At 38.1% G+C, this 12,251-nt stretch overlaps 1 protein-coding gene across 2 annotated transcripts in view; it reads left to right on the top strand.

Annotated features, from left to right (window-relative positions):
* PDS5A (PDS5 cohesin associated factor A) overlaps positions 1-10,917 on the top strand; it is a 136,578-nt gene extending 125,661 nt beyond the window's left edge. For both annotated transcript variants that reach the window (XM_025887114.2, XM_025887115.2), the window contains exons 32-33: positions 939-1,291; positions 7,518-10,917. In XM_025887114.2, the coding sequence (XP_025742899.1) occupies positions 939-1,291; positions 7,518-7,521 (357 nt within the window). In that variant the 3' untranslated portion in view covers positions 7,522-10,917. The remainder of the gene's footprint in view (positions 1-938; positions 1,292-7,517) is intronic.
* The last annotated feature ends 1,334 nt before the right edge of the window (positions 10,918-12,251 follow it).

Raw genomic sequence — 12,251 nt, 5'->3', positions numbered from 1 at the left:
GGGATTGCTGAGTCAAAGAGTAAAATGTATTGCAGATTTTAGATGTTTCCATATTGCTTCCTTGAAGACGTGGAACATTTGACATTGCTACCCAGCAAGGTGGAACACTGATTTGTGAATTTTTTCACTTAAATTACTATTTTCATGAGTTTTCATTTAAGTAAATTTTCTTGAATCATGAAAGATTTATAAATATTTTTTACCCAGTCATTCTGAAAAGATTTTCTGGGGGAAATGAAAATTAGTTAATAGGAAAGATAACTGATTTTTTGGACGATAATAGTGCTCCATTGTCTTCCTTTAATCAATTAAAATTTTATCAGTTAAAATTATGACTCCTAAATATCCTTTGTATAAGGTCACTTTCGATTCTAAATACTATTAATGTCCATTATATGTTATATTAAAATGGGATTTGAGCATTTTAGATGACTTAACACATATATTTGATAAACTAAAAAAAATGTTCAGAAAAAAAGGTTAATGATTGCAGCAAAAAGTGACAAAAATTAGGATGTATGAATGGAGTGAGAAATTGAAGAACCTTATGCAGAATTACAGAAATTATTATAGTCAAAGGAGCATCATAGATAAAGAGCATATTCAATTATGCAGACATGCTCCCCTTTTTTAAAAAGTGATAAATTTAGAGCATACCATCGATTAAAAGGACCTTTTCATTTAGAATGAGTGTGAAAGCAAAACTGAGTAGATTTTCTCTATATATACCACCTGTGCATTTTAATAAGCATTTATGGCATAGATTATATATGCCAAGCCCCATGGCAGGCCCTGCTCTCAGGTCCTTACCCTCAAGGAGTTCATTAGAAGACTTGGAATTCTAGCTCCTCGAAAATACTTTCAAAATACTTCTTTCCAATACAGATCATTGATATATAAGGAATTTATGTTTATAGAATCGTTTTGTGCTCTTTTAGGAGATCAATTCTGATCAAACTACCCAGGGCAACATCAGCAGTGACCGAGGAAAGAAAAGAAGTGTAGCGGCATCTGGAGCAGAGAACATCCAACAAAAAACAGATGAGAAAGTAGACGAATCAGGACCACCTGCCCCTTCAAAACCCAGGAGAGGGCGCCGACCCAAGTCTGAATCTCAGGGCAATGCAACCAAAACTGATGACATAAACAAACCTCTGGGCAAGGGAAGAAAGAGAGCTGCAGTCAGTCAGGAAAGCCCTGGGGGTCTGGAAGCAGGTAATGCCAAAGCGCCCAAACTGCAAGACGGAGCCAAAAAGGCAGCACCAGCAGAAAGACAGATTGACTTACAAAGGTAATGGACACCATTCTTTCTGGACTGTGAATTTAGACATTTTGTTTTATTCTTAGTATGTGCCGGTCACCCCTAAACACCTAGGCATTTGGGACTGAAAACTGCCCTTGGTTTTCCTGAGTAGGTTATAATGGCATTTGTTTTGGTCTCATAACCTCCAGGATGCCAATTTGAAGAGAGATCTCGTTTCTTTTGGTTAATTTTTAATTAGGATATCATGTTTTGTATTTCTGCTTACTAGCAAGGACAATATTAAATTTTGCTTGGTATCCTTCACATAGTTACATGGGCTTTACTTAATTTAAAGGTCTACCTTTTGGGTGAAAAGGTCTCAGAATGGGGCACCTGGGTGGCTCAGTCAGTTAAGAATCTGCCTTTGGCTCAGGTCATGATCCCAGGGTCCTGGGATTGAGTCCCTGCTCGGGCTCCTTGCTCAGTGGGGAGCCTGCTTCTCCCTCTCCCTCTGCTGCTCCCCCTGCTTGTGTGCTCTCACTCTCTGTCAGTAAATAAATAAAATCTTTAAAAGGGGGCGGGGGGAGTCTCAAGTCATGACACACAAACAGGTATATCCTGCTCTTGAATTCCTCTTTAGTTAGAGTTAATTTTAATATAAGTCAACAACTTAACTCTTCCCCCCACTCTCCAGTGAAACCACCTCAGAGCTGCTCATCTTTGATCATTCTTGGGCTGGGACTTCAGCTTCTCTACCCTGTAATGGTGGTGGTCCAGCTGAAGATCTAGAAGTTGGCTCCTTTGAGCCTTGGCCTACAGTTAGAGAACTTAGCCCTACCCCCTTCTTTTTTCTTTGTATGTCTGTACCTAACTCATCTCCCCTTGAATTAGACTGTAAGCATCTGAATTCCTTGTAGGAAGGAAACAGTTTTGATCATCTCAGGATGATCCTACCATCGTGCTTCAGTATTTTTATAAAGTATGGTGTTGCCTTGTGTTAACAAGTACATTTTTTAAATTACCATTCATGTTAAATCTTATATTTTAAGTGTCTCAAGCTACCTTTTACAACATCTCATGGGAGCAGATTCAGGCCCAAAGCTGATCTAAGTAATGGGTGTTTCTCCTACTCACTTCTAGTTTTATGTGTAGTAAGTGTAATAATGAAAGCTATTGGCATATTTATTATTTTTCTCCTCAGATCTAGATCATATTTAACTTCAGCCCCCTCTTTGTCTTCAGTAAGACAGCATAATAATACCTTCTTCAAAGGACTGTCCTAAGAATTAAATGGATCAGTAAATATAAAGCACTTAACCAAGTGCCTTTCACAGAATAAATGCTCATTGTTGTAGCCATTGTTTTGAATTCTAGAGTCTCTACCCCTTAATACACTTTTCAGTTACACAAAAGTTGAACACTTTCCTTTGAGATGGCCAGAATTTTCTGAAGGGTTTCTAAAATTCTATTCTGGGCCTTCCATTAGTACTGATCATCACACACAGGCCACTTGAGCCATCAGACCTTGTCTCTGATTAGCGCCTGGTAAAGCCCCCGCTCTTAATTTGCTGCATCATGTGCCCCAACATCATCAAACCAACAGAAGCAGCTTCGGTGCCAGAGACTAGTTAAGAATAGCACTGAGCCTTCTTGAAAATCTAAAAATGTCTTGAGTGAAAAACACCTTAGAAGTCTCAAGTATGCTGGCTATTAGGTCACGGGGGGGGGGCAGTGTGTTAGCCAAAACAGAGTTCTGTGATGGTTTTATATTCTTAGTGAAGCTAGGTGGTTAAATTAGATGTTCTTGACAACTCTGTACTGTGTTAACTCAGTAGAATAGATCAAATATTTTGCACACGTATTTCAGAAACTTGTGATTGAACTGTCTACTACTAATTTAACAAAATATAGAAGTACATTCGGAAACTTTCTGCCAAGCTTCCCTTTGTCTTTTCTTAAACCTAATATACAACTCTGCCTTTACGTTCTAGCATTTGACTTAAGCTTGGCTTGGAATCCTGATGAACTGTTGAGTGAAAGCTCACTTACTCCACAAACTGTACGGCTCATGATCCCCTCTTGTATAGAATTGAATGCCTTGTAGGCACATCAGTATTGCTCCTTGTCGTTCATTCTTTTAACAAATACTCAACTGATAAGAGTGCTAAGCATCATGCTGGGTGTTGGCAGTGCAAATGTATCCAAAGTAGAAAGGTTCTTGCCCTCAAAGAGTTTATCTCCCTAGCTTGTCAACTCCAGAAGAAACCAGAAAACTTTCACATTAGTTGATACAGTAAAAGTGTAGGACTTTTTTGGTAATTACTATATAAAACAGAATGAAATTCCGACACCTGCTACAACGTGGATGGACCTTAAGGACATTATGCTAAGTGAAATGAGCCATACCCCAAAGGACAAAGACCGTATGATTCCATTTAGATGAGGCACTTGCCATTACGTTCATATAGACCGAAAGTGGAATGGTGGTTACCAGGACAAAGAGGGAGTAGGCTTTAGTGTTTAGTGGGTGTACAGAGTTTCATTTGGGGAAGATGAAAACATTCTAGAAATGAATCGCCTTGATTGTACAACATTGTGAATGTACTTAATGCCACCATGTACTTAAAAATGGTTAAAATGGTAAATGTTAGGTCATATAAATTTTACTACAATAAAAAAATTGCTACATAGGAATAATACTCTAATACTAATATAGTACTGATTATGAGCCAGGCTCAATTTTAAGCTCTTTGTTAACCTATTAAATCCTCAAAACACCTCTCGGTGGTAAGTTGTACCATTATTCCCAGCTTACAAAGAGGAGGAAACCCAGGTATAGGGGCCCCATGTAGCTTTTGGTCTCTGCTTATATAGTGGGGCCAGGATTAAACCCAGGCAGTGTCCCTCCAGGGTTTGTAACTGCCATGCTATATTGTATTTTAAGGTAAAATTAGTCTTTTTTTAAAAAATATTTTATTTATTTATTTTACACAGAGAGAGAGTGAGAGCAGGAACACAGCAGGGGGAGTGGGAGAGGGAGAAGCAGGCTTCCTGCGGAGCCCGATGCAGGGCTCGATCCCAGGACCCTGGGATCATGACCCGAGCTGAAGGCAGACCCTTAATGACTGAGCCACCCAGGCGGCCCTAGATTTTACTTCTTAATCTGAGAGTTGATGCTGAGCGTTTTAACTTGTAAACTTAACTGTAAAATTTTTAGATCCCCTTGGATTTTTCCAGTAAATGTATTATTCCCTCAGCTTGTGTGTGTGTGTGTGTGTGTGTGTGTGTGTGCGCGCACGCGTGTTTATGCGCGCGTGCACATTCATTCCAGTAAATGTTCCCTTCTGTATTTTGGGCTCTATTTGGAATTGTTACTTCTTTTGAGAAAATTCCTAGATTTACCCTATATATTTATAATAGCCATTTGTGTAATATGGTCAGGAAACAGTATCTGACAACTGGACAGTTAATGTTGGCTTTCTGAGTTTTGGGTGAAGGGTAGATCATCATTTCAAATATTTAGTTTACTTGTTTTTCCTTTGTGTTTTTGAGATGGCAAACAATTCCAAACATTTTACATTGAAAATGTATTTTTATAGGTCTACTGATTCTTCAGTATGTTTTGTTTACACTTATAAGGCTAAATTCTTCCACAAGGAAGAGACTATCAGGAAACACCAGGGGAGAAACAGTCCTTAAATTTGGGACTTCTGGGGAAACTAAATATAAAGAAATTACCTATAGGAAAACATTATAGTTTTCCCATCTTTGGATGAATATGTTTTGCTTAGCATGCTTAGTGTGGAAGTGTTCAAGAATCTTGGATTTTTTTTTTTTTAAGCAAAGAATTTCGTACTTCCTGTACTCATTTGTATATTGAGAAAGTTTCCTGTCATTGCCTGGGTTCACATCTTAAAATCATAGTAATCCCTAAGTATGTATCCTCATGTATTACCCAACAATGTATTACTTTGATATGAATACTTTTTCAGTAACCAGTGAATTTTTATCAAAATAGTATGACATTTCTTAGAAACCAGGTGCTTGGATGTGATGACAGTTCACTTTTGGACATGGAATCAAGTCCATGAAATTCTTCCAGTGATCTGGATCATTTAAAAGTTTGTGAGAGCAGCCAGGAAGATACTGAGGACTCAGAGCTGGTAAAGGGAAGCTTCCTGAAGTTGAAGCAGGCAGCTTCCAGGGGATTCTTTGATATCACATTATTAAATCTGTTTTATATAACAAGTCTCCGTAAGAATCTTAATCACTTAGCTTGTTTTTTAAGCATTGTCATCTTAATAAAATGTACATGTAGTGGAATACAAGTAAACAACTCCCTTATCTTTCTCCCAAGTTTGGAATTGTTGCGAAGGAGACCCAGTTTTAATACTGATACGGCTGATGAAAGATGTGGAAATTGACAGGCCAGGTGGCTACTAATGCCTTGCCTCTAAATTGAACCACCACAGGCTGACCTGAATGCCCCTTTTGGAGGCAAAAGAAAACAAATCCAGGAGAGGACAAGCCCAGCATGCTTATAGTTCCTCCCACCCCTCACCCCTCACCTATTAAATTAGATGGGTTCTTCCTCCTCCCAAAGAGGAGTTAGGTGAGAGAAGAGAGACCATATCCCCCATGCTCATGCTTCCAAAAATCAGACTCTCTCTCCTTACTAGGGAAATAGGACCAGTGGGGATTTGATTCCTCTAACCTCTTTAACAGAATTAAGCTAAATTTTCCTCCTTGGTTTTTTTTTTTGGTTTTTGGTTTTTGGTTTTTTTTGTTAGTATACTAAAATGTAGGTGTTTGGGGCCCCTGGGTGGCTGTTGGTTGAGTGTCTGACTTTGCCTCAAGTCATGGTCCCAGGGTCCTGGGATTGAGCTCCACATCAGTCTCCATGCTCAACAGGGAGTCTGCTGCTCCCTCTGCCTGCCGCTACCACCCTCCTCATGCTCTATCTCAAAATATTTGAAAAAAAAAAAACCAATAAGATGTATGTGTTTACCCAGTTTGGAAGCGAGAACTTCTTTTGCTGCTTATAAATAAATGTCCAGTAACTTTTTTTTGTAATACCATTTTGAAGTAATACTAATGACAAATTACAGTTATTTCAAATAAATAGCTTTTATTGTTTTATTATTGTAAGCAAATCTGCCATTGGGTAGCAGCACCTAATGGTTGAAAATAAAAACTTCTTCATTGGTTTTTTTTTTTTTTTTTATGTTCAAGGTAGACATGTTATTTCAATTTTTTATAAATTGTATCAATATCTTTTTTTTTTAAGATTTTATTTATTTGACAGAGAGAGAGACAGCGAGAGAGGGAACACAAGCAGGGGGCGTGAGAGAGGGAGAAGCAGGCTTCCCGCTGAGCAGGGAGCCTGATGCGGGGCTTGATCTCAGGACCCTGGGGTCATGACCTGAGCTGAAGGCAGATGCTTAACAGCTGAGCCACCCAGGCGCCCCTAAATTGTATCAATATCTTACTTATAGCCATTTCCATACTTGAAGAGTGAGTATATAATGAATAATAGTTTAAAAACTGATGTATATTACATTAAGCAAAAAGAAAATATCTTATGTCTGAGTCTCAAATATGGCTTAAAGAAGTTATGAACTTATAACATTACCATCATACTAACATCAGTGGATTGGTAAAGTGTCCTTCATAATTTTCAGAAAATACAATTAATATAACTTATATACTCCCTCCATTATTCTTTTTTTCCAATACCTTTTTATTTGTAGAAGAAACTATGCATTATGACTTGGTCCAAGCCACTGGCTTGCAAACTTGTATATGCTTCAAAATCACATGGAGGGCTTGTTAAAACACAGATAACTGGTTCCCAGAGTTTCTGAGTTACAAGTTCTATTTGGGGCCCAAGATTTGTATTTCTTTTTTTGTCTGTGTTTATATATATATATTTTTTAAAGATTTTATTTATTTGAGAGAGAATGAGAGATAGCATGAGAGGGAAGAGGGTCAGAGGGAGAAGCAGACTCCTTGCCGAGCAGGGAGCCAGATGTGGGACTCGATCCCGGGACTCCAGGATCATGATCTGAGCCGAAGGCAGTCGCTTAACCGACTGAGCCACCCAGGCGCCCTGTGTTTATATAGTTTAGAGAAAGATTCCTTAAAACAAGGTCTCAGGTGGAAAATGGGAAAATAATTTTGAGATTTTTAGATAATAACTATAGAAATGAAGTAATTCTCGTTTGGTGTGTTTACATCTTTTCTAACTTTTCTTTCTTCTACTTCCCTCCCCAAGGTAAAAAGAAAACTCATTTGCAAAGGGAGAAAATGAAAGCCAAACAGAAGCAGGCTCCAGCTTCTGCAAAAACTTGGATTCAAATGTCCCTGAACAGAAAATGAAGTTAACTTCAGAATACACTTTCTGCCTTGAAAACTGAAAGAAACTATTACTTCCTTTTACATGACCACAAGTCCTTTGATGGAAGTGTACAGCAGAAACTCTTGAGAGAGAAGCTAAAAGCAACTCTATTCTACCCTCCCCCCTAGACTTTTCTCACGAAAAGTCAATAATTAAGCAAATTGCTTAACACTTGGTTCCAGTTCCTGCATATCTGGAGTTTAAAGGCATAATACACCATTAATTTCCATGCTGCAGTTTTTATTTTAAAGAAAGTAACAGGATGTCCTTACACTGACACTGAAAATTCATCAATTTTAGAGCCAGGAATTCCCATGTTACACAGAAAAAAAATAAAAGTCTACTGAATTAATTTTTTAGAAGAGATCAGATTAAATATTTCTTTGTTTTTCCTTTTGGAAACTTTTATGTATAATTCTTTCTGCCTGCCTACTTTTCTGCAAAAATGAGATGTACAGATTTCAGTTCCCTGCTATGAAAAGTGATGTGGTGGCAATTTTATAAATGTTGCTTTCTGATTTTTATCAGAGTGAGAAAATAAAATTATTATTGATTTCATATCACTTCATATTTGATTTCCCCTCCATTTTAGCTTAATATAATTTGCAATAAATGTACATATTGTTGTTTGTTTCATAAAGCATATCACTTTAAAATGGTTTTTACTCCTGTGATTATGTTGGAATATTTGGAATTTTAAAGGAGTAAAAACTGCCCAGCATTTGGTTTTATAATGTTTGTCACCAGATTTTTATTATTGATGTAAAGAAAAAGTCAATTTTTTTAAATAGTTGGACTTTGGCAGCTTTGTAAGGAAGTTGGAGGTGTTTAGGATTGCTGTCAATCTTCAGCATTGTGCTGTTGGGAAATAAGTATTTTGCTTTTGTCTGCCAATCTGGGCTCAGTTTTTATGTTTATTTTAGAAGACAACTGTTGCATCAATATATTGTTTCTTGGCATTGTTCAGCATAGGTAATGTGTGCACTTTTTGTGTACACATAATCATATTTAAGTTTTTTGCATAAAATAAATGCTTTTAGATGTCATATGGTAGTCTTTTTTAATCTCTTTATCATATTATGTTTTCTTGTGAGTTTGTTTTTATGTGAAAGGGCTAATAAAGTCATAAACAACATGATTACAGCCAACTCTCCATTATCTATATAAAATAGTGGCTATGCCTCAGGTTTTGAGTTTTGCAGTCACAATTTAAATCACAAACTTAATGAAACCAAGTATATTGCAAGAGCTATTTCAAGAGGAACTTGAGATTTGTCCTTCTTTATGCTCAGAGTTGTATCTGCCCCCATTCTGTACTTGAGGCTCTTTCCCGAAGCCCTAACTGAATGTGCTCACTCAGTTGCCTTGCACATTCCTAGTGAGGGTCAGAAGACACAAATGACACTTGTGTTAGAAGTTGGTCTTGCAAGGCTGTAGTCTACAAGGGATGTAAAACAGTGAATGTGAGCTATGTCAAAAAAGAATGATTATGTTAAATGTGAAATTTGCTAGTAGTGTCACTTATCTCATAGATGATCAAGAGTTGGCTGTATATTGACTCAGTGAAAGATGGGTAATTCTTTCAAATACGCATGTACACACATTTAGGTATCGGATGATGGTTAGGGAACAGTGGATACAAGTGATAGAAAACAATACCGTTTAAAAGGGCAGGAAAAGCCCTCACTCTTCTTATTGCCTCTTCATTACCCTTTAGAAGTATAAAACATTGCCTCCAACATGCTGAAAAAGAATATCTATGCATAAGCATCAGAGAAGTCCCTCAAGCAAACAGTGGACATGTATATTTAGAAAGATTTTAAAGTGCTCTTAGCATCAGACAAGTTGATTCTTAAGGCCACTGATCTGTCACCAATAAAAAGCACACTAGTAGGGACCTTTTTCAACTCCTTTTGATTACTCAGTGTCACAGCTGACTAGATTACCTAGTGTTAAGTCATATTTATAACAATGTAGCAGAACCCTTTGCATCTGTTTGTGGCTGCTTCGATTTTTTGCAGGAGAGGAGTTTAGCTAAAAGGATCTGGTCCTCAGGTGTATGTAAATGGCCCCCCTGGTTTCATAATATGATGCAAGCATCTGGCACTAAGGGAAGGGAGAGTAGGAGGATAACAAGATTGAGATGATGGGGAGGGACTTAAGGGACATTTGTCAGTTTTCCTTTGCAAAAAGGAAAAAGTTAAATCCCTTAGGAATTTGATATTCACATCTCAGAGAAATACAACACAAAGTGCAGACTTATATTTGAGAATTAATGTTAACCCTTTGTGTCTAGTTTGAAGCTTCTTGTATTTGTCTAAAACTACAAGCCAGAATTTTGTATCTCCTTTGATAAAAAGTGTGTATAATGTAAAGTAGTTTTGCATATTCTTGTGCTGCACATGGGCTGAATTTTTAAAAAAAAATTTTTAAAGACTTGAAGCAGAACCTTGTAATTTGTGTAAATGATGAGTGTAAAATCCTACCATAAAATGCTAAAAATATGCATTGTTTCAAATAAAACCAAGAAATGCAGCATTATATAGTAGTGTGGAACCCTGAATATTCATGTACCCCCTGGAATGTCACAAGCTGATAAAATATTTGCATATTTTCTGTTTGGATTCTGGAGTCTGCATGTCCTTATAAGAAATCAAATGTAATCATAAATCAAAAAATCAAACCTTCAAACTTCCTGGCTATGTACTCTGATCTGACCTACAGTGACAGGGAGAACATAATAGATGATAAATTCTGATAGACATTTGGGAAACTTTAGAAGTTGCTTTTTAACCCAAGAACTAAAAGTGGCCTTCCATTTATACTATGATACGTCTATTTATTGCAAATTTTGGACATGCACATTTATTTTAAAAACTGATGAAGAGCAAGTAAATTGCATGTATCCGGAATAAGAAATGAACAGAATGAGAAATAAAGCTAGCTATCCTGCCTGGTTCTGTATTTTACCCTCAGTGGGATTATCGTTCAACACCTTGATATTTGTATTGTCAAGACTTTTCTGCCTTCACTATTCACATGGATAAACTGTTCATAGAAACCACTGGAGACCAGCAAGTCTCTTAACAGTCTGACAACAAGCTTTGCAGCCTGCCTCAATAATAATGATGGCGTGCTCACAAGAAGTAAAAAGGTCGTAAGCCAGCAACAGTGTAGAACAATGGAAATGAATGTGCATAATCACATACCTCCTCAGCCTGTAAACCAGAGCTCTAATTTTTCACTTCCATAAGAGTAATAAACCTTCTTTACTTCATTTTGTGTCTTATTTGAAAGGCCGATGGGGATGCCTGGGTGGCTGAGTCAGTTAAGCATCTGACTTCAGCTCAGGTCATGATCTTGGGGTCCTGGGATTGAGCCCCACATCGGGCTCTCTGCTCAGTGGGGACCCTGCTTCTCCCGCTCCCCCTGCTTGTGCACACTTCCTCTCTCTCTCGCTCGCTCTCTCTCAAATTTAAAAAGATGAAATGCCAACAAGAACATGTGGGTCCCATTTCTAAGGAATCTGTGCCAGGCTGGTAATCAGGATTTCAATTTTGGGGAATTTCTCAAATAACATTTATCGAACTTGATTGCCAACTAAAGGCACTTTCCTTCCCCCTCGTTCTCTAGTTACTCCTGTTCTCTAGTAAAGACCATGCATTCTGAATAAAATCCATTCCTTTTAGGAAATAGCACTGTATCAAATTCTGCAAGAATTTGGAAAGCAATCAATTAGCAAAGCAAGAAGCTTGGAAAGCAATCAATTAGAGGTCATTAATCCATGTAAGGAGCAAGGTCCAAGTCTATGGAAGCCAGTAAAAACTGAAGGGAAAGGAGTAGTGAGCAATTTCCTCATTACAGGTATTTATTTATTTAATCTGTACAGACTAGGCACAATGCCAGGGGCTGACACAAAACACTAGTTTGGGGCCTTAGAAGGACTAGCAATATAAAGCAAATGGCACAACAGACAGCTATGAGTGTTTCAAGTTCTATATTGTCTGGACTTCAGAGCCCTGATAGATGCTGTAGAAACAAAACCTACCTTTTCTATATAAAGAAATGCAACTCTGAGAAGTGTTAGAGGAGATGTAGGTTCCTAAAAAAGGACTGGGCTGAGCAAGCCTCTGCCTCACAATGAGCTAGATCTGATGCAGGAGGTGGCTTTTCAGGTTGAGGACCCCCTGGGCAAAGGTGACGGTAAGGAAGGGCAAAGTCCAGCTGGGGAAAGACCAGAAAGAAGCCTGCTAGTTGAGCAGTGCAAACACTGAGCACTTACCATGTGTGAAGCATTACTCCCTCTGTAAACTGCAAGACCAGGTCCCAGCCCCCAAACCTTGCTCACCTGCTGTCCTCAGTGCACTCCCTTCCCAAGCACAAATTTGGGTGTGCTGACAATCCCTGTGCCTTCTTTGGACAAACTCTCTGTAACCGCAGCGCCTTACTGTGCTTCTCCAAAAAGCAAATTCTGGTGGAGACCCAGGCAGTGTCACCTTGAAGCACCTCTTTTAGTTTTGTTCTCAGCCTTTTTAGAAGAGACTCACTCTGATGGCCATACATCCTCAACCCAAAAAAGTGCCTGAGACCATTTTCCTCTAAAAGGTTTGG

This window comes from Callorhinus ursinus, unplaced genomic scaffold, assembly GCF_003265705.2.
Source record: "Callorhinus ursinus isolate GAN/ISIS: 27379988/994484 unplaced genomic scaffold, GSC_fseal_2.0 scaffold4, whole genome shotgun sequence".
NCBI lineage: Eukaryota > Metazoa > Chordata > Mammalia > Carnivora > Otariidae > Callorhinus > Callorhinus ursinus.
This window is presented reverse-complemented; position numbering and strand designations above follow the sequence as displayed.